Source organism: Scaptodrosophila lebanonensis, unplaced genomic scaffold (assembly GCF_003285725.1).
Source record: "Scaptodrosophila lebanonensis strain 11010-0011.00,11010-0021.00 unplaced genomic scaffold, SlebRS2 tig00000163-arrow-arrow-pilon, whole genome shotgun sequence".
Taxonomy (NCBI): Eukaryota; Metazoa; Arthropoda; class Insecta; order Diptera; family Drosophilidae; genus Scaptodrosophila; species Scaptodrosophila lebanonensis.
In genome coordinates this window covers 432,620-453,722 of record NW_022060598.1, presented here as the reverse complement: position 1 = coordinate 453,722, position 21,103 = coordinate 432,620, and the positions used below count along the sequence as shown (strand labels likewise).

The 21,103-nt window shown below is 37.2% G+C and overlaps 1 protein-coding gene across 1 annotated transcript; it reads right to left on the bottom strand.

Annotated features, from left to right (window-relative positions):
• Nucleotides 1–6,399: 6,399 nt before the first annotated feature.
• LOC115629763 lies at nucleotides 6,400–9,080 on the bottom strand. The gene is made up of 3 exons (XM_030526314.1): nucleotides 8,644–9,080; nucleotides 6,833–7,539; nucleotides 6,400–6,764 (listed from the first exon to the last, which is right to left on the bottom strand). The coding sequence occupies exons 1-3, from the start codon at nucleotides 9,035–9,037 to the stop codon at nucleotides 6,669–6,671; spliced, it is 1,197 nt and encodes a 398-aa protein (XP_030382174.1). The 5' UTR covers nucleotides 9,038–9,080; the 3' UTR covers nucleotides 6,400–6,668.
• Between the last annotated feature and the right edge of the window lie 12,023 nt (nucleotides 9,081–21,103).

The window sequence follows — 21,103 nt, the reverse complement described above, 5'->3', positions numbered from 1 at the left end:
CATTTTAAATTTTGTTGCTTTTTTCCAGAATATTAGCACACAAATTCCTGGATCAACAACACTACTTATATAGTTATCTATTTCAATATCCATTCTTGACCTGTCCAATTTAATTTTTTTTTTTTTGAATTATTAGTGTCCAAAAATTCAGAAAAGTCGTGTTGACTATTGGGTGCTTCGTTTTCTGATTCAAGTGTTAAATCGTTATTTAAGCTATCATTTATTTCAGCTAGCATCGATTTTAGTGTTCTTTCGTGTTTCCTCGTGCGTGTTTTGTCGTGCCTTTTTGGCTCAACACGAACACGCACGGCCACGCACGAAATCGGAATTTACAACACGAACACGCGGGCCCACGCGTGGCACGAAGTGCCACGACAAAAAACACGGCCCGTGCCCAACTCTACTCTGTACCTACACCTGTATGTATAGTATGTGCAGAAAAATTATAGATAATGAAAAAATACAAATTTAAACAAAATTCTGATCGATTATACTTTTTCTAGAATTCAAAGATTAAATTGATTAAATAGATTAAATATGAAATATATTTTATGATATTATACATATATTTTATATATTATAGAATTTTAAAAACAAATAAAGTAAAAAAAAAAAATTTCTAAAGGATTATACTTTTCTCGGATTTCAAAGGGATTTGAGAGAAGGAGCAAAATTTTAAAGTACACCTGCGATTAAAGCAACAAAAAAACCTCGAATGCCTCGATTTTGAAATACTCTCCACCTATGTGTAGAAGAATTATAGAAATTTTAAAAAAATTAAAAAAAAAAATCATTTTAATGGATTTTACTTTTTTTTGGAAATCAAAAGGATTCGAGGGAGGGAGCAAAATTTTAAAGTACACCTGCGATTAAAGCAACAAAAAAACCTCGAATGCCTCGATTTTGAAATACTCTCCACCTATGTGTAGAAGAATTATAGAAATTTTAAAAAAATTAAAAAAAAAATCATTTTAATGGATTTTACTTTTTTTTGGAAATCAAAAGGATTCGAGGGAGGGAGCAAAATTTTAAAGTACACCTGCGATTAAAGCAACAAAAAAACCTCGAATGCCTCGATTTTGAAATACTCTCCACCTATGTGTAGAAGAATTATAGAAATTTTAAAAAAATTAAAAAAAAATCATTGTAATGGATTTTACTTTTTTTGGAAATCAAAAGGATTCGAGGGAGGAAGCAAAATTTTAAAGTACAACTGCGATAAAAGCTAAAAAAAATGATTTTCCCCGACATTGAAATTATATAAATTTCAATAAAACAAAAAAAAAATACAAATAAATGTTTAATGGATTAAACTTTTTCTAGAATTCAAAGGATTCCAGGGAGTGAGGAAAAATTGGAAGCACACCTGCGATTAGAAGAATTCTATAAATTTAAAAAAAATAAAAGTAAAAGACTTTCTGATCGATTAGACTTTATTCTGAATTCAAAGGAATTCGAGGGGAACATGAAGATTTTGGGAGTAACAATAGGTGTCTTTAGCACTTGTAATCTCGGAAAACTGGGTGATCATACGCAGGGAGTCTTGGAAAATCCCGCATAGAGGGGGAATAAAGGGGCTTGGGTGGATGTATGAAAAAAAAAAGAATATGTGTGGAAAATGTTGTGTTGTCTCTTAGATCTGGGTGATTGAGCTAACGAAGTTTTGGAACTTTGAAAAATCTGCTATAGGTGGGGAGTATCCAAAAAATAAAATAAATACAAGCAGCGTGCACACATAAGGCATCTGTGTTCCAAATTTTGTGTCTCTAGCTCTTATACTTGCTGAGAACCTTGTGTTCATACAGACGGACACTCGTCTTACACATTGATCCAGAATATAAGTACACTTGTATACCTTCTTCTGTGTGTGTGTTACAAACAATGGCACTACACTAGTATACCCTTTGAGCCTTAGGGTGCAGGGTATAAAAACGATAAAAGGATTACCATTGTAAGCAGCATTTACTCAAAACTCTGCTTCATGTTTGTGCAATAAATTCGTATTTACCGGAAAACTATCAAACTGCTGTCCAAATGCGAAGTAAGAAGCTATTTGTTTTTTTGTGAAATTCAGATAAATATGGATGTACATATAGGGACGATTTGCAGCGAAACGTATGTACATTGTTGATGTCCCTGATGATTGAGAAATGGAATCTTTTCTCCAGTGTCCACTGTAACCACAAAGGATGCGGATGGATGGATCGATGGATGGATGGATTAATTGAGCAACGTTCTGTGCAGTTATCAACTATCGAGGATATTAGTCCATAAAGATTGAGATTAAGCAGCCATAGCCATAGCCATAGCCATTGGTATTGATTGGCCATTTGCCATTTGGATTTGATTGCCATTGTCTGATTGTTTGATTGTTTGATTGAACGAAATGGCTTCTGAGCATTCATGGCTGCGGTCCATTCTGAGAACCATTTGGCATATGACGGCGTAGCAAGCGAAGGTCGTCTGTTTTTCTTCTTTTTTTTTTTTTTTTTTGTGTCGTTGTGGTGAAAGGATCCGTGCGGCTTTAAATGACGAGTGCTGGCGAGTGCTCATTGTTGTTGCACCTGCTTTTATTTACTGTTACTTTCACTTTGCATTGTTGCTATTGTTGTCGTTTTATTGCTGCCGCTGTGGCAGTCGCAGTTCGCGCTGGCTGTTTGCCAACTTTGCAACTCGGCGCGAGTTTGTGTTGAATGCGTTTCAGTTGCCGCCATGTTTGTCGCCGCATTCAGTCGAGTGTTGAGGCAACAATCGCCTGTTTGCCCCCTGACCCCCCTGACCCCCACCCCCACCCCCACCCCCACCCACTCCCTCACACTCACACTCACTCTCTGTTGCAGAGTATCCGCCCCTCCAACGGACTCGTTTTGTTCAGCTCTATTCACTTTGTCTAATCATTTGCCCTCTTTTTGTTGTTGTTGTTGTTGCTGCTGCTGCAGCTCTTTGTGTTTTTATTTAGCATTTTCTAATTAGCCGACGAGCGGCGTCCTCTCCATTGACCCCGCCACTGGCCCCAACAACTGACAATGAGACTGAATGCTGCTCTGCCCTTTTTCTGCTCGGCTCTGCTCGCATTTTTGTTTCCATTTTTGCCGTCCTTTCATCGCTCCGTTGCACAGTGGTTCGGGGAAACAGTTGGAGCCCAACTCACAGCCCAAATCACAACAAGATAACACTTAATACGATTTGAAAGGAATTGAAAGTTCTGGTTAACTATGTATTTCACTTGAATGCTAATTTGTTTTTGTAAAATTATTTTTTATTTTAGTTCAACGTTTGAAAAATGCTTCTGGTTGACCATTTAAGTCCACTGTGCAGACTTAGGTTTGCCTGCATCTGTCCATCTGTATGTCCGCCCGTCCGTCCGCCTGTCAGTCTGTCTGGCTGTGTGTGCCAAGTTTAAATGTTTTTCAAGTGCCCGGGCAATTTTGTTCTGTTTGTGGCTGCCACTCCCATTGCCACTGCCACTGCCAGTGCCAGTGCCACAGCCTCATTTGAGTTTGCATTGCTGCTGCTGTTGCTATTGTTGTTGTTGCTGTTGTTGTTGCTGTTGTTGTTGTCCTTCTGCATTGGCCTTTTCAAGTGGGGCTTAAGTTAACTTGAGGCTTTTTGTATAAACTTTTGTTTGTTTATTTTAAGGTGCGATAAGCCGCAGCGCCGCGCTGCTCAAACTGTACGGTAACGCAGCCTAGTTGAAGCTGATGGTGCTTTAAGAACAAGCATCCAGTGGCTTCCAAACTTGTGTTGCAGTCGTACCGCTTTTCAGACTCTTCCGGAATGTGAAGTCTGCTTAACATTTTCATCGTTTTAAGTAGCTTCCGGCAGTGCAGCAGCTGCAGTGCTTCTCAAACCAGCACATCCTATTGGCTACTAAAACAGTTTCCCCTAAAATTTCGATCATGTTAAGTATTGGTTTATGTAAAAAATTTTAATTTTTAATTTTAATTTTAAGCAAACTTCTGATCTAACACTACGTGTTAAGCCATAAATGCAGTTAACCGCTTAGACATGAGAGTTGCTCTAAAACTGTTGATCATGTTAAGTGTTGTCAAACTGTATAGCTTAACAGCACGCTTTGAACTGATCTTGAACTACTCTCAAACCTTGCTTGGCCTCCTCTCCTGGCAGTGCGTGTCAAACCATCAATGCAGCTAACTGCTTAGCCATGAGAGTGCTTCTCAAAACTTTTGATCGCTGTTAAGTATTTGCGGGCAGCACTCAAAGTTCTGTACAGTTGCTCTCAAACTTTCAAAGCTGATCTGCTGTGCAGCCTAAACTGCTAATTGCTATGCATAGAAAACGGTATGTCCAGGTTCTGTACAGTTGCTCTCAAACTTTCAAAGCTGATCTGCTGTGCAGCCTAAACTGCTAATTGCTATGCATAGAAAACGGTATGTCCAGGTTCTGTACAGTTGCTCTCAAACTTTCAAAGCTGATCTGCTGTGCAGCCTAAACTGTTAATAGCTATTCATAGAAAACAGTCGGACTATTCGAAGCGAAAACATTAGTTTTATGTCACCCAAGTGCCTATTAGCACACTATTAGGACGAGACCTGATCGGGCTCTGTTAAGAGGTATTATGAAATTGAAAATGGGGAATAGGAATGGGGTCTCTGTTGAGTGTGCGTTTGATGCGGCCGGGCTGGGTGTTGGGACTCAGGCATTGCCACACGAGCATAATTTGTTGTAATTAACATAACGAGACGACCCAGCAATAACGAAAAACTTCACACACATGCTCGCACATGCACACATCCACACTTAAGCGCGCGCACGCCCATTGAGACCGCACCCCCAATCCCCCCGATTGGGGCGAACCTCCGCAAAGCTTAAAGAACGCCTACACACAGATTCCTGCTGCTTGGCTCCTGGTTGGGTTGCCAAGTCAACGTAGACGTTGACGTCGACGCCACCGTTTGTATAATTAATTTGTTTTTGCTGGTGGCGAGTAAGGTTGGGCAACGATGGTCGGGAACGGGAGGGGCGGGACAACCCTTGGTGGTATCTGACAGGCGCCCAGCTTCAAACTGTGCTAGACTTTTCTATTGTTGCTGTTGTTGCTTGTATTTTCTCGTTTTTTTTTTTTTTTTTGTTTTGAGCATTTATGGAAATTGCTTTATGGCCAACATTAAAGGCCGCCTCGTTGCCGGCACATACATGTTCCACATACGCCAAATTCTCGCTAATTGTCGCACACTCGGAGCTGACTTTTGTGTAACAAATGCTAATGAATGCTGTTATTATTTTGTATTATTTTCGTTGGCGCGCAGCAACAAGTCGTCGAGCTATCCGGCTATGTCATCATTCTTGTGGAGAATGTCGAAGGCAAAATTAAATTATACGGCTCACCGCCCGATCGCGATAATCTGGAAGTGGGCGATGAGATACTCGAGGTCAATGGCCTTACGCTGGACAATATATCGCGCACCGAAGTCATCCGACACATACACGATGTAAGTATTGGCGCCGCAAACTATGCAACAAAACTTATCAAATACTCTACATTTCTCTTCCCATTGCAGTGCATCAAATCATGCACCATCTGCCTGCGTGTCCGCAAAAAGAACGACTCCAGATTGGGTAAGTGGTGATGTTAGTTTAAGATGAGTACCATGGGTGTACCTAAAAGCACTAAATGCCGAGTGTATGTAAAGGGCGGAAGGATGCGTCTTATATATGACGATTTAGGCATATCCGCCCGTATGTTCGACTGTATGAACATCAACTACTTTTGAACTAAAACCGCTACGAAGAGCAAGCTTGGTATGTGGACTTTTTTAATTCATATGCAAATCAGGTTTATTATTGGAAGTGTAAAGCATCATTATTTTATATAGCTATCACAGTCTTAGTGCTACAAACATTTTTTTGTTGCTTATGAGTTTTGTAAAGTGTTTCGCCACAAGCTGAAGTTTTTTTTTTAAATATTTCATTTAGCTGCCAAATACTCTAAAGTTTCTATATGAACTGCAATTAATAGTTTAGGCTTCACTGATCATGCGAAAGTTTGAGAGTCACTAAAGTGCCAGGAACTCACATGTTCAGCAAATATGGTTTGACATGCACTGCTGTTCTTTAGAGCTCGCTGTTAACATTGTCCGATTGGGCCTAACAGTTTGACATGAACTGCGGCTGCTCGTTTTTCAAAGCCAAACAAAAATAGAATTAGAAGAAACACTAGATTTTTTTCAAGTATTCATATACATACATTCTTCTCTTAAAGATCTAATTTTACAAATATAAAATTTGCTTTAATTCGTAGCGTTACATTTTATATATTGTATATCTGATATTCACAAATATTGTATTTACTTATTTATGAAATTAAAATAGAAATGCCTTCATTTGTAGTTAAATATACATCGTTTGAATCATTTGCATCTTTTGGTACGAGTAGAAATAAAATACAAATATAACATACAGGTCATATCAACTTAAAACTCAAAACATATTTCTTGCAAAATGTATTGAAGCTGAAATATCGGCAAATATTGTTCGTATGCGATAAGGCGCATTCCTTTTATAACTAAATGTAATTTATCGATATTATATATACATACACGTTTATAGAGTACATACTATATGTATAAAAAATGAACCTATCATTATCAAAAAACATATGACATTGAAAAGTACATTTTCATAACTCCATTATACGAAATAAATCGTTATAAATCGCAGTCGATATTAAACCAGAAAGTTTCATAATAGCAATCATCATCCGAGGAAATTAATTCAATGTAATTTGATTCAATTAGTTTTATCTGTAAGATAAGAAAAGAGGATATAAGTTCTTTAAGAAAAATTGGAAAACATAATTTCTTTGACTTACTTCATCCGAAAATTGGTCAAAGTCAATGAAGAATATTAGCGGCTTCTGCACACTCAGATCTCTAACAGATCGCAGTATTTTAATAACTCCAAGAATAAAGCATTTATCTAGAAACATAAATTCCGGTATGAACACACATTCCAGTTGCGGATTAGCTTCTATTATTTTATATAGATGTGTTCTGGTGGCATTTTCCATGACACCTCTCAAGTTGAGATAAAATCTTCTCAGCTCCGTAAGTTGAGCCATCAATTCCAGAGATCCGACATCATCAAATCGACAATTCAATTGTTTTAGGGCTTTCATTCTGGCAATGATTTGGGCCGATTGAAGTTTAACAGCACACTCAGTACAGATTTGAAGAAATTCCATTTGTCCTAGTGTTTCAGCACTGATTGAGGACAAAAAATTAAACGTTTCTCTTGGGAGTCCATTATGTATAAGCAAATAATTCAGTTTTGGCAAGCTGGCAAGTGGGGTGCGATTCCATTGTTCCCCTAAACTTATTACCAGATGTTCGACATTTTGACAATGTTCTTCAATGCCATCAAACTGTCCGTCTTTATAAAAATAATAGTTTATATCCAATTTTTTAAGATTTTTATTTGATTTGCAGCATTCGATCAAATCTTTGTCAAATATTGGTGTGTGCAATGTAAGCGCTTCCAGGTGTGTTAAGAATCGGATGTTCTGAGTATTTCCATTTTCTGAAATAGTAAAAAGTGAGAACTGGTATTTAGAGAAAAGTAATTTTTGATTGTACATACATACATATTTACAAATATATACAAATTGTCCACAATTTGTATTTCTTGAATGAAGAAAAAGAAGAAGAAGACAGTCCAATATACATACATACATACTAGACAGCTGCATGAATGGCAAAAAGACCACATACGAATGCACAATGCTCAAAATGAGTTGAGTGAATTAGAATGCAAAGGCAAACTGATATGAATGAATGAGTATACACACGTACAACTCAGTCGCACTCAGTCGAAACGTAGAAAAGCGAATTGAATGGAGTGAGAATAGGAAAAACTAAGACGTTGTTCTCGAATGATTCGAATGACAAACCGGTAAAGAAGAATGAAAAACTGTAGTCAATAAAATGGTTGATATTTATATTTTCATTTGTGATTTTCATTACTTATTACTAACATAACAATATATTTAATTTATATTCGAATTTAGAAACATTATCTGGTTCATTTTGTCAGGATTGGTGGCTAATAGACAACATGTTTCTGTTATTAAATTTCAAGCGTTTGAAAATGTACGTTCCGAAGCCACGCTACTGGCTGGAATGCAAAATATTTTGCAGCTAGTTATGTACAGCAGAGGAACTCCCTCCTTTATACAAGTATAATGAATTGTACAGGACGAATACGACGCTTTTAAATAATTATCTGTCCATATATCACTGGTGATGGCATATCCAAAGGCTTTATATTCATCAATTTCGGTCTTTATCGGACCAAAGTGAGCAGATTTTACAATAACTAGAGTAACTCGAATAAATCGAATGTTTTCCGATATGTCAATGGTTTCATTCCGATTTACGTTTCATTTATTCTAACTCATTTCAATGAATGTCGTATGCTATGAGACACAAGACGCACTCATATTCATACAAATGCATATCATTTTCAATGTTCCACTTACTCAACTCAATCCAATCCAATTCGATTCCATTCTTTTCAACGTACCTTATGAGTGAAGCCATGCAGCTGTCTAATACATACATATGTTATCGATGGGATCTTTAAATATGTATGTACATGCAATACTATAATTTTAATATTACTTGCCACGAATAATCAAGACTCTCAAATCCGGCAAGTGTCTAGCAGCGTATATAATTGAGTCGCAGACAGATTCAGAACACTTTTTGCTAACGCAGCAACCCAACTCCAACTTCTCTAGCTTAGTCATGTGTCCTATGTTGTTGATAAGCATGTCCAACACTGAATCAGAACTGTTACCATAAACATATAATTCCCTACAACTACCGATAGACACGAGACATTCTAGAGTACTCTTTTGAAAAGTGTTTATATACTTGTACTTTATTGGCGACTTCCTGACCATTTGCCGTAGTCTCGAGCAAATGTGCGTTAAAGTGAAAAGACTTTCGTCACTCAAATATTTTATCACGCGAAGCAGACTGTAGTCGTCAAGGTCTAAAAGGGAAACTTCACTCATTTTGAAAGAAAAGTGATTCCTTTCTCTCTCTGTGCACGAAATAGTTTCCTCAAACGATTCATTCGCGGAGACTGCCGACAACAAACTAACCACTAAATGCAAAAATAAGACGAACAGCTGCTTGCGACTAATTGCCACAAAGCTGGCAGCTACACAACGCCGCATGTGTCTGGCAGCACTGTCGATCAGCTGAAAGCGCCAAGTTCAAAGGCCAAAAAAAACTCGGAAGATTTTTGGTTTTTTCGACATACGAATTATACTTTGTCGTAATAATTACATAATTAATTATATACTGTTACTATATACAATAACTTTAATTACACTTAATTAAGTGATTAAAAACTACATTTTTCGAAATAAATCGTTATAAATGGCAGTCGATACTTGTATTAAACCAGCAAGTGGCACAAAAGAAATCATAATCATCATAATAGTCCATTAATTGAATGTACTTTGAATATATTTAATATATTTGTTTGTTTATTAATTCCTAGTACGACAGGAAGATTTCTTATAAATTAATGTACTAGTCACAAAGTATGCAATTTTCTTAGATAAAATTAAAAGTGATTATTATAACTTAATTAACCTATTTTTATAAGATTAATATTATTAATACATAAATTAGGGGGTTTTCTTTCTGTTTTTTTCTTTTTAGTATTATTAAAATTTAAATAAATAAATTTAAGGTTTTTCCTTTCCTGAATCAATTTCTTTTAACTGAAAAATAAGAAAAGAGGACATAATATGAGAAAACATCACTTCTTTGAATCACTTCATCCGGTTTTCTGCACGATCGGATCTCTAACAGAGAGCAATATTTTACTAGAATATTTTCTAGAATAAAGCTAATATCAAGAAAAATAAATTTCGCTATGACCAAACATTCAAGTTGCGGATTAGCTTCTATTATTTTATATACTATATTTGTGGTCTGATGGCATTTTCTATGACACCTTCCAAGTAAATGTGAAGTCTTCTCTAATAAAGCAATCTAACTGTTTTAGGGCTTCCATTCTGGCAAGGATTCGGACGGTATTGACGAAATTCTTTTATAGACTAGGGACTAGGAGCGTCTGTATACCAAGTTTGGTTTATGTACGCTCAGCCGTTTCCGAAATCCAGGCGTTCATCCAGACAGACGGACGGACGGACGAACATGTGTAGATCGACTTCCCTCGCCACGCTCATCATGAATATGCTTCCTTCCTTCTAGCTTCTCCACTTGTTATTTATTTCAATTGCTTTCCCTTACCATTTGAAAGAACCGCAATTCTTAAGCCCGTTCTCTCTGGCTCCTGTCTGTTTATCATTTCACTGAGCAGCTTTGGCTCAAATGGCTAACGGGCCATTGACTTTAGGCCAATACTGTATGGGCGGGTGAGAGCACCCGCTCTCAGATTCCTTCTGGGCAAAGTCGCTTGCGCAGACGCAGTTGGTGCTCTTTTGGTGGGAGGGGGGGTAGGGTGGTGCGCTCCTTGTTGTGGCTTGCAATGACACTCAATCGTGAGGTGTTTATTCTTCTCAATTCTTTTGCTTTAACTGTTTTGATGCTGGCATCTCGGCTTTTGACATGGGTGGAGCCGGAATCTCAATTAGGAGGAGCTAAGAATTCATTCTGGCAGTACTCGTTCGTCTTAAAAAATATAATTCAATATCTCAGCGCTTACCAATTCTGGTTCCGCATATCTCAATTGCATTCGGAGACTGGTAAATGTTTGTACATTTCTGTAGAGCTGGAGAAACATCGATGTTTTCATGTTATAAGGGGAAGAACATCGATATATCGATGCATCGAACTTACATTAATGAATTTTTAAAAAGGTTTCATTGATGTTTAAACATAGGCAACTTCATTTTGATTTGTCATATTTTGTAAGGTTTTTTTTATTAAACACAAAAGGTTTTAAAACAAACTATATTTTCACAAATTCAAAGAATAAAACAAAAACCAAGAAACAAACATACAAAAATAAAAATTCAGTGGTGGACAAAGAGTAAAGAACAAAACTTCGGAAAAATAATGAAAGTTTTGAATAAATACAATGAAACCAAATCTCCAAAAAAAAATTACACATTTTCTATCATTTTAGATTCAAAACAACAATTTATTGAAATCGGTCCAATATAGAGAGAAAATATATTATTTTAAACTAGTATTTAATGAGAGTTTAAAAGAAAAATTCAAATTATTTATATTTAATTTTTTTTTTTTTTGAATTCTTTAAATTTTGCGTCACACTCCGATTAGTTCTATTCTAAATCTCTTTCGTTTGGTTACTCCAAAAAATACTATTATGGCCGCTACTAGAAATCGCAGTAATCATGATTTCATAAATTCTGCTCGTTAATTTTTTATGGAGATCATTCTGCTAGAATGCAAATTATTGGAGAGTAGAATTCTTCTAAATAAGGGCGTCGCTAAAATAAACTAAAAGATGTAATTCTGCGGATTTAACTGTATGGACGGGCAGTGTTCCCCTTTCGTGACGCTCATGTCTTTCGCGTTTTTGTTTTCAATTGGTTTTGCTTGTTTTTGTCTTTGTTGTTGTTGTTGTTGTTTTGTGGTCATTTTCTGAGCGCAGAGGCAACGAGATTACACTAACAAGTAACTGGCTTTCTCTCTGCTGCTCTCTGGCGCTCAGTAGTGTTGTTGCTGCCATTGGGGGGGCCTCCGTTCTGGCAACGCCAGCTGGCCGCATCAGTTGAGCGGCGACCGTCGCCGTCTTCATAGCGTCGCATTTACAGCGTCGGTTTGTCGTCGTTCGCCAAAATACTGCCCCCTTCGCTCCACACCAAATTTCGTCACTAGTGCGCGCGCGCGTTTTTCTTTGCATCCAAATTCGCATTTGCGCCTGCGTCTTACTGCCGTTGGCGTCACAGTCGTCGCCACCGTCGTCGTCATAGTCGCGTCGCGTCGTCGTCGTCGTCGTTTTGTCACTTTTAGCCGCGTTCTTGCGGCGTGTTTCATGTGCAGCGCTTTTTGTTAATATTTTTTTCTCATTATTTTTTGTGTGTTGTTGTTGCTGTGCTAAAGTGTCTCGTTTTGTAACAACATTTAATTTGGTTATTGTTGTTGTTGTTTGTTGGGCCCATCAACCGTGGAGAAAAGTCAGCAAACACTTGCAAGGGAAATTGGAAATTGCAATGTAAGTGGAATTCAATTGCTCTCAAACTGCAACTAAAAAATAAATAAGAACGGAATGTCCGGCTCTTAAACACTATAATTCTTTGGAAAAAAACATTTTATGTTTTATTGTAGTTTCATTAATTATTTTATATTAAGCTTAACTGAACATAAATAATAAACAAGTATTGAGGAAAAAAAGTGTAATTTAATGGAAAATCACTCAATAATTTGCACTTAACTAGCATGATGCATAAAAAACAGTTCTGTGCGTGCTTAAAGAGCGAAAGGGTGGGGGGACAGTCATTCAACTTACTTGGCAGACCTGGCGCAAATCTAATTGGATTGCAGCCCTTACCTGTCTCTTCTCCATCCACCCATTCGCCAGACCACAAGCCCCCACAATCGACACTTTCATCAGCCACGCATTTTCTGCATTGCCCGGCCACAGCTGCCAGCTGTGTTTGGCCAAAGCTAGCCGGCCAGCAATCCATCCAGCCAGCAAAAGTCGAAGTCGTCATGACTCAGCAGCAGTGGCTGCAGTTGCAGTTGCAGTCACCGTCGCGTCGCAGTCGCCATCGACGTTGGCGTCGGCGTCGGCATCTCAGTCTACAGAGACAGCAAGAAACAGCCGCATTGCTGCGGTTGATTATTTTGAAGCTGGCGAAGGGCACTTGTGAGCGGGCGGGCCGGGGCGGGGCAGGGAGGGGCCAACACCTGCTGAACTTGCAGAGCAAAGTGGAAAACATAAATAATAAATAATGTCTGCATAATATGCGATAATTCGCAAATCGTGTTATTAAATAACAATTAAAGTGAAAAAAACTTATACACATACGCGACTATTATGTCATTGTTAACTTCAAGGTGGCAGTTACATTTGGGCCTAAATTCAAATAAATCTGCCCAGTAATGTATACAATTTCCGGGAAATATCGAATGTGTGACGCGTTAAGAACACTCTTCGTAACGGTAAACTGACTCCTCAAGACTTCAACTAACTCGTCATATTACTTCGAATTGCAATTACCAATAAACGATCAATTTAATATGCAAAGACAATTGCCGTATTTCATCTGCGGACAAACAGAAGAAACACAGACTGTGGGATACTCTGCAGTTCTATACTGCACTGTATCAAGATCCGATTAATTCGGAATCGAACGTAGCGAATGCTGACAATTTGAAAAATCAATTGATTCGAGAGGTTTCAAAAGTTTTGCCTCGAAAGTAACGGTCCAGTATTCATTTTTGTTCCATTCCAAAACAGGCCTGCTAGACATTAAATCAGTCTACCGAGTTTGGGTTCCATTCTCCATTTTTATTCCACTTCACAGGTCTACTAGCCTTTAAATGATTCAGTTCAAAGAGTCAATTTTTGGTCCATTCCCGTCGAATTCAAAAATGGAAACAGGCAGTCTACAGAGCTTAGTGTTCCACTGTCCATTTTTGTTCCACATCACAAAATGATCTCGAATTCTTAAATGGAAAAGGGCCTGCCCGAATTGAAATCCGTATCGGAGTTTGGGCTCCACTATCCATTTTTGTTTCAGAAAACAATTTCCATAAAATGCCTTCTATTTATGAAAAACGAAAATTCTCTCGGTTTTTGAAAAATATGACATGTATTTTTCTAAGTAATATTTTTTGCATATATTTGTGACAAATGCAGTATGGAATTTTCATATTCCTTGTTTATTTTATTCGATCTTAAATATTTCTCCTAGATATGCCTAGTACAATTTTTAGTGATGGTACTAGGATCCGCACCAAGGATGTTAATCGGGCATTTAAGTAGCACGGTGCAACGGTGAAAGTAGAACAAATAGAAGAGCAACTAAGAGAGGCGGCCAGAAAGTGGTCCAGAAACCTAAACGGTTTGCTTTGGTGGCTGCCAACTGTGTGGGCATACGTTTTAGTGGGCGTGAGAGTGCAAAAAAAGAACAACAACGACAAAACAGGAAAGCATGGCGCAGAGAAAACTGAAGACAGTAACAGTTACAGCTACAATAACAAAATGAATGAAGTGCTGGCCTACGCATGCAAGCAAGCAAGCATGCAGAGAGGAGAGATTGCGGCAATGGGGAGTGGGTGCGAGAGTGGGAGTGGGAATTGAAGTGGTCGAGTCAACCAACTGTAAATATCTGCAAAGTGGGCAACAACTATGCATGTATGTATGTATGCCAAACGATTTTTTGCAGCATGTGTCACAGTTTTAATAGCACTGTGCAAGTGTGTGCAGTTGACGAGCGTGCGAGCGTTGTGCTTGTGTGTGTGCCACGTGTGGTGGTTTTTATTGTTGTTGTTGCTTCTGCTGCTGCTGCTGCTGCTTTTGCATTTTCGAAACGCGAAACATAAAAGCGGCAAAACGAGTAAAACAGAAAAACGGCAGCAAATTAAAAATATAAATAAAAAAGAACTAACCTCAAAACGAAACGAGTTTCGTTGTCGGTTGGCTGCTTGGACCACCACCTCCTCCTCCTCCTCTTACCTCTCTCGCGCTCTCGATAACACTCTCTTTCTCACACACACACACACACACACACACATCCTAAACGCCTTTGTTTTTTTATGTAGCAAGTGTGTGAGAAAATCAACTGCCCAAAAAAACAGCATTTATGGACTCAGCTGAGCCATAGATTTTCTCATTTGTCCAAAGGCTGATTACCCACAGTTTTAAATGCATTGCCATGATGACAGAAATTTGAAACTAAACAGTGAAGGTAATTCAAATAATAAAAAAATATTTATTTACATAACAGATATACATACATAAATGCCAATGAAAACTGATTTAAATAAAAAAGTCGACAGCTTCATTGTTTCACATTTTAGAAATTTTAAAAAGAAAACAAACAACCAAATTTAAAAAAAAAAAAGTATAATAAAACTTTCATTGACTGACTGAAGACTTTAGGAGCAAGGAAGCTGAAATTTGAACACAGGGTTTCTTTCACAGAATAAACAGTTTAGGAAAATTTGAACCCTAAATGAGGGGAAGAATGAACACAAAATTGCAGATTTTTTACATTTTTCTTTAAGCCTGGTTTTTTGAGGCTAACGTGCAACAAATTAAAGCTTAAAAGAGGCTTTAAAGCCAATAAACAAATCGTTTTCCAACTGTAAATAAAAATCTTTGCAAGTGAAATTTCAAACTTTTTCCCAAACAATGACTCAGTAGAATAAATATTCATACGAGAGTATATAAAGAATCGTGTAGCAGTTGTAACTTGATCTTCAGACATAAATAAACTTGTGGTATTATTAGAGCTGTTGGCACCAGACTTGCTCTACGATCGGTCCTACTTTTTGATTCTCTAGCTCACATACTTTCCGAGACCCCAGCAGATCCCATACAGACGAAAAGCTTTAAAAAAAACATTAAATGTTAGTTTTAAAATAAATACATAATGTTTGGTATTTACCTTTTTTTTATAAATCCAAAATGATGAATGCTCGCTTATGTTATAAAAATAGTTAATGCGAGCATTAAGTTTATTTAAAAAAAAAACTTCACTCACAATTTCCACTAATTACAAAGTATTATTATTGGAAAAGTAAAAATATCGTCTTGAATTACGTTTTGAATAGAAGATTATGGAAAGCATTTCAAATTTGCTTTAAACTAAAATTTGAAAAGTTCAATTAGCCTCATAAAGCTTTCAATATAAGATATAGAAAAGTTTCCAAATATGTTATGAACATTTATGATCGAAAAGTGAAAAACTTCGTCTGTCATATTTTATTATTAGTGTTGGAAAAGTTGCAAAAGCAACTCCTAAGAGTGGCTAAAATGGAGGATTTCCTTTCTTTAAAAATATAAAAAGTATTAAATTGGTTACTACAAATAATTTCAAATAGAAAAATAATAGAAATACATTATAGCCAACTTAATTCCATTAATAAGTAACCAAAATTTGTAGACTTTAAAATGGGCGCTTCTTATACCCTCTATCTAGTCTTAATGCCCAGGGAATGTAACAGGCATGACCGGCGCCATGTCAGATGATCGACATGACCAGACGAATCGATATTGGCAGGTCGCCTTGTTTGTTTGTTAGTATGAACATCGAGGACTTTTGAACCAAAACAGCTAGGAATACCAAAAGTGGTATGTGGACTTATCTTATGCATATGCAGAGTTAGTTTATAAAAAGCCACATTTAGCCTCATTATTTTATATAGCTGCTATATCAACGATCGATTCAAGAATCGCTCTTAATACCAGCAGCTTTTTGATTTATTACGATATCGTAACCAAATTTGTTGTTAACAAGTTTTCTATAGAGTCTCACCATTATGTGAGGTTTCATTAAAATCGCTGCACTATTTCATATATGTAGCTATCATAGGAACGATCGGTGTTATCAAAATCGGCTTACTATATCATATAGTTGCCACAGGAGTGTGTGGTTCTACAAAGATTCTGTCTGTAGCAGAAAAAGAATCGGGTACTCGTATAGTTAGTAGATCGGGGACTAATTATCGCTGCTGCTGAACAAAATCTGTATGAATTCCTAATTTTTAGTTCACATGGCTATTAAAGCGTGTGTTTTTTTTTTACATTATTACTATTTTTTTTTGTTGCTGTTGCTAATTTGTGCGAATTGCTTCTATCGCTTTGATTTTGGGGGCGGATTTGGTGCTGGCTAGTTGTTATTGTTGTTGCTGTTGTTGCCGCCAGCTGCTCTTTGTCTGCTCGCCAGCACCAACAACAACAACAACAACAACAACAATAAGTTTATGCTTTTATTTTGTGCACACAAACACACACACACACATTTATTATTTTTTATTATTATTAAGCTGCTTTTTACTCTCTTTAGCTCTTTTGCTCTTTTTCTTAAATTTCATTTATTTTAGTCGACTTGCGTTTTGGCCGCAATTGAAGTGATGTTGGCTTTAAATGGTAGGTAGGTTTGTCTATACATACATACACACATACATACATGCATACTCATGTTTGTGTGTGTGTCTGGTGTGTGTAGTTGCTGCTGCTTTTTGCACATTTCGGCTTGTCTCTGTGTGTGGCTGTGGCTGTGGCTGCGGAATGTTGTGTGGCATGTGGCTAGCCGTTTTGGCCGCTTTAGACGCTCACCTTAAACTCAAACTTAAATTAACATACACACACACACACACACACACACACACAGGCACCCTCATACACACACACACACATTTGTTGGCTTTCATTAGACGACGGCATTGCAGTTTACACGTTTTATGTTGTTGTTGTCAATTTTTTTTTTTCTATTTATTTTTGGGTCAACGGCAACAACGTCGACCAAAAGAATTTCCAGTTTTCTTCTTCTTCGAGCCAAAAGTCAAGTCATAGCCAAACAACAACAACAAACAATAAGCAGACACAAGCGAGTGGAGCGACCAAAGAAGTTACAGACATTCCAAGGCAATGAATTTTTCTTCTTCTCCTTCTGCCGCTTATTCTTCTTCTTCATCATCATCATCATCATCCTCTTCTTCTGGTCACTATCTACACACACACCAATACACAGCACTACTTCGATAGTCCGAACAATTTACGAAATACCGAAAATTCGGCACATGCATTCTATGAAGACATTAGAAAGTGGACAAATAAAACACTAGTATTTGGACATAAAAATATTATCGCTAAATTTTAGAATGCTTTTTCGACAAAAAAAAAAAGTAAAAACATCTTGAAATCATATTTGAGAGTATGGTTGAGCTCTACTGAGAACGATTTGATTTAAATTCCATTCAATCTAGTATATTTTTAAATGGCAAGCAGCAATATCTCAGCTTTAAAAGTCGATTTATATAATTTTCAATTACAAAATATTAGGCAAATTATTGAAAATATGACTTACTAATTAAACCATAAATGTCCACTCCCGAACCTGTTCTGCCAACATCTGAGAACCACTTAAAGATAGCTCGTAAAGTAATTGTCCTTTGGAATATGGAAAGGTAGGCTTTCAGCCTCCTTTAAGAAATGCCGGAAGATAGTTTTCCTTGGGAATACGGGAAACAAGGTTTTTCAAAATATTGCCATGATCATTTTTTAAAGAAAAAGTAGAAGAGCATCAAACATGTTTTAAATACCCGTGATGACTTTATAAGATTCTTAGGTTTCCTGCATTATATTCTATTTCGAATACACGAAATAACTTTCCATTATTCTGTTTTGTAAGAATTCTCCTTAAGAAGAAACCTCTACGAGTTCGCATAGTTAAAGAAGTCCAATATTGTTGTTTTAAAAAGATTGAAAAGATCAATCCTAATTGAAAAAGAATTGAATATTAATATGTTTTTTTCCTTTTTTTTTTATGTTTAATCAAAGCCGTGCATTCAGATTAGCACCTTAACAATACATTTTTACAAATATAAAATAGCCCAACCTCGAGCACTTCCGCGCGAGGATTAATAAGTTAGTGGTGGCTTATGCTTATCTAAGTGTTTTGAAAAAACCTAATCGTTTCAGTCTTCGCAAAGGTCTAGCAGGAAGGAGTCCTCTTGCAAGCAAACTGCGGTGACTCAATTAATATGTTTAGTTCTATTTAAGGATAATTGTTTCTTAAAATTCGATTTTTGTTGTGCTTTTTTTTTTGTTTTTAGGAACTTGATTTGGATGAAACGTTCGATTCAAGACAAAGAATTAAGTATCTTCGCCATTTTTCTCTCAGTGTACTTACTTTCGAAGCTTCCGAAATAATTGCAATGGGAAGCAGAAGGGGCTCGGATTTGTGAGGTATCTGGACTGAAAAGTGTGCAATGGGAATGGGGTAAAGGTACGAATTAACGCGTTGTCCACACTATGGAGATTGCACTGTACATACATACATACACACACACACACACACATACATATGCACATACAAAGTATAAAATGAAATCAATAGAGACGAGTGTTTGTTGTTCGTTTCTATTGCTTGTGCAGGTGTGAGTTTGGGTGAAGGGGATGTGGGGGGGAAGAGAGAGACAGGGAGAGAGATAGAGAGAGAGGAAGAGTGGAGCTGTGAAGAGAGGGGTGTGAGTAGTTGGTTGGGCAGCCGCGCACAAACAAAACAGCATCCGAAATCCGGTAACGCAAGTTTCTTGGCTCCACTCGCTAGCTCTCTTGTTTTTGTTGTTGCTGTTGTTGTTGTGAGTCAAGTCAAGTCTTACGATTTTACACGCAACGTTTAAAGCAGAGGCAGAGGCTTGAAGAAACGCCAGCGACGACGTCGACGTCAGCTCAAACGCACACACACACACACACACATGCACACTTACAAACCTTTTCGTCTCTCTTCTTGGCTCAATGGTAAGGAATGAAGGGCGGGCAGATTCCAAAAACCATGTGCCACGATGTGTAAAAGTCATTGCCTCAAAGAGACCAACGTTTAGTGTGCTTGGAGTTGTTGTTGCAATATGCAGCCCGGCTGGCGGGCGGCGGGAGAGGCGATGAAAACGCTGAAAATTGCATGGAAGGCCGACGATGAGGCGATGAGCCGGCGTTGTGGTCGAAACTCGGCGGTCGAACTACGACCGCAGGAATGCCACAGCGAGTAGCCGTGAAAAGCGCATAAGGCATGGAGCAGGGGGCATGGGGCATGGGGCATGAGGCACCAAGTGTGGGTCGTGTTTATAGCATTCACTTTAATTGAATCGATATAAATGGTGGGTGGTTGGTCAAGTGGAGTGCACTTTAAGCCTCAAATGGCTGAGGAGGAATGCTGCTGCAAATGAAACCCAATCGATGGCTTTTTTTTTCCTATACTCTTATACAAAAATAAAATCGAATCCAGTTGACGCCCACTCGCAACGCTCAGCATCAATAATAATTTAGAATGAGTGCACTCGTGACGCATGACTGCCAGTCAATACGCAGTTTTGTTTACAGAACAGAAAATGGAACTCTTATTATGGCACAATTCAATCAATTTTCCATAATAATATTCCATTTTTTTTTCATTTAATATCTCGTTTAATTTTTTCTCGATAGAATAGAGATTTTAATAGTTATTCCATTGACAACCAAAATGTCCACACAAGCTTTTCGCCACGTCAGCAAATAGCTGCCAAAGCCACACTAATTCACAAGCCTCGCTCAGACTTTACAGAAATGTGAAAGAAAAAATGTCCTTGAACCAAGCAATAACTAAACTGTCTTAGTGATAGTTAAAAATGTATATTGAAATATTCACATACGAGTATATACAAGTATGTATACATGCAGTATGAATGTGTATGGAAATTGTGAATTGTGCTTTTGTTAGTTTTTATTTACCTCATAAATCTAATAGTCAACTAAACTTCCCAGCATGTGATGCCATTATACAAGTACGTCTTTCTGTTTTTTGTTTATCTTATCTGAATTGTTAAGAATCTAAACCTTTACTTGAGGAGGGCATCAGTCAACAATAAAATGTGACAAACTTTTTGTTTACTACAAGTACTCGTATGTTCTGCTGTAGCTTTGAAAAATGACAGATTTTTGCAAATCTCTGATTATATTTATTTGCAAAAGACAATCTTTGGAGAGTAAATAAACAACTAATTTGTAAATGCTTTCTCTCTTAGCTGTTTTAATGGATTTGAATTGCTGAGAAAAAATTCTTAACTATCTGTTTTCAAAATTTTTTCGTAAAACCAATAAATGTGCTATTAGAATAATAATTTATTCCAATAACTTTTGAGTTCCACTCCCCTTCTATTGCAGCTTGAACTTCATTGTATAGAAACGAATGTTAAACGAATATTAATGTTTCAGCACAAGCTCTTTAATTTGTTATCAATTCAGACAAGAACTATTTCTTCAATAAAAGTGTGTAATTAATTATTTGGAGAGAAATGTTTTAAGTAAATTATGATTCATATTTTGTCCCCACCCATTTGTTTGGCACTCATTGATAGCAGATGTGTGCTTAAGTGTTTGCATTTCGCACAATTGTCGTTACAAGTACATATGTACATAT

What these genes read in the sequence shown, in the direction of transcription:
- LOC115629763 (XM_030526314.1), bottom strand. Translation starts at nt 9,037, where the DNA reads ATGAGTGAAGTTTCCCTTTTAGACCTTGACGACTACAGTCTGCTTCGC. An exon ending in GAGAGTCTTGATTATTCGTG is followed by an intron (nt 7,540 to 8,643) that starts GCAAGTAATATT and finishes TTACTATTTCAG; the next exon opens with AAAATGGAAATACTCAGAAC. An exon ending in TTGACCAATTTTCGGATGAA is followed by an intron (nt 6,765 to 6,832) that starts GTAAGTCAAAGA and finishes CTTATCTTACAG; the next exon opens with ATAAAACTAATTGAATCAAA.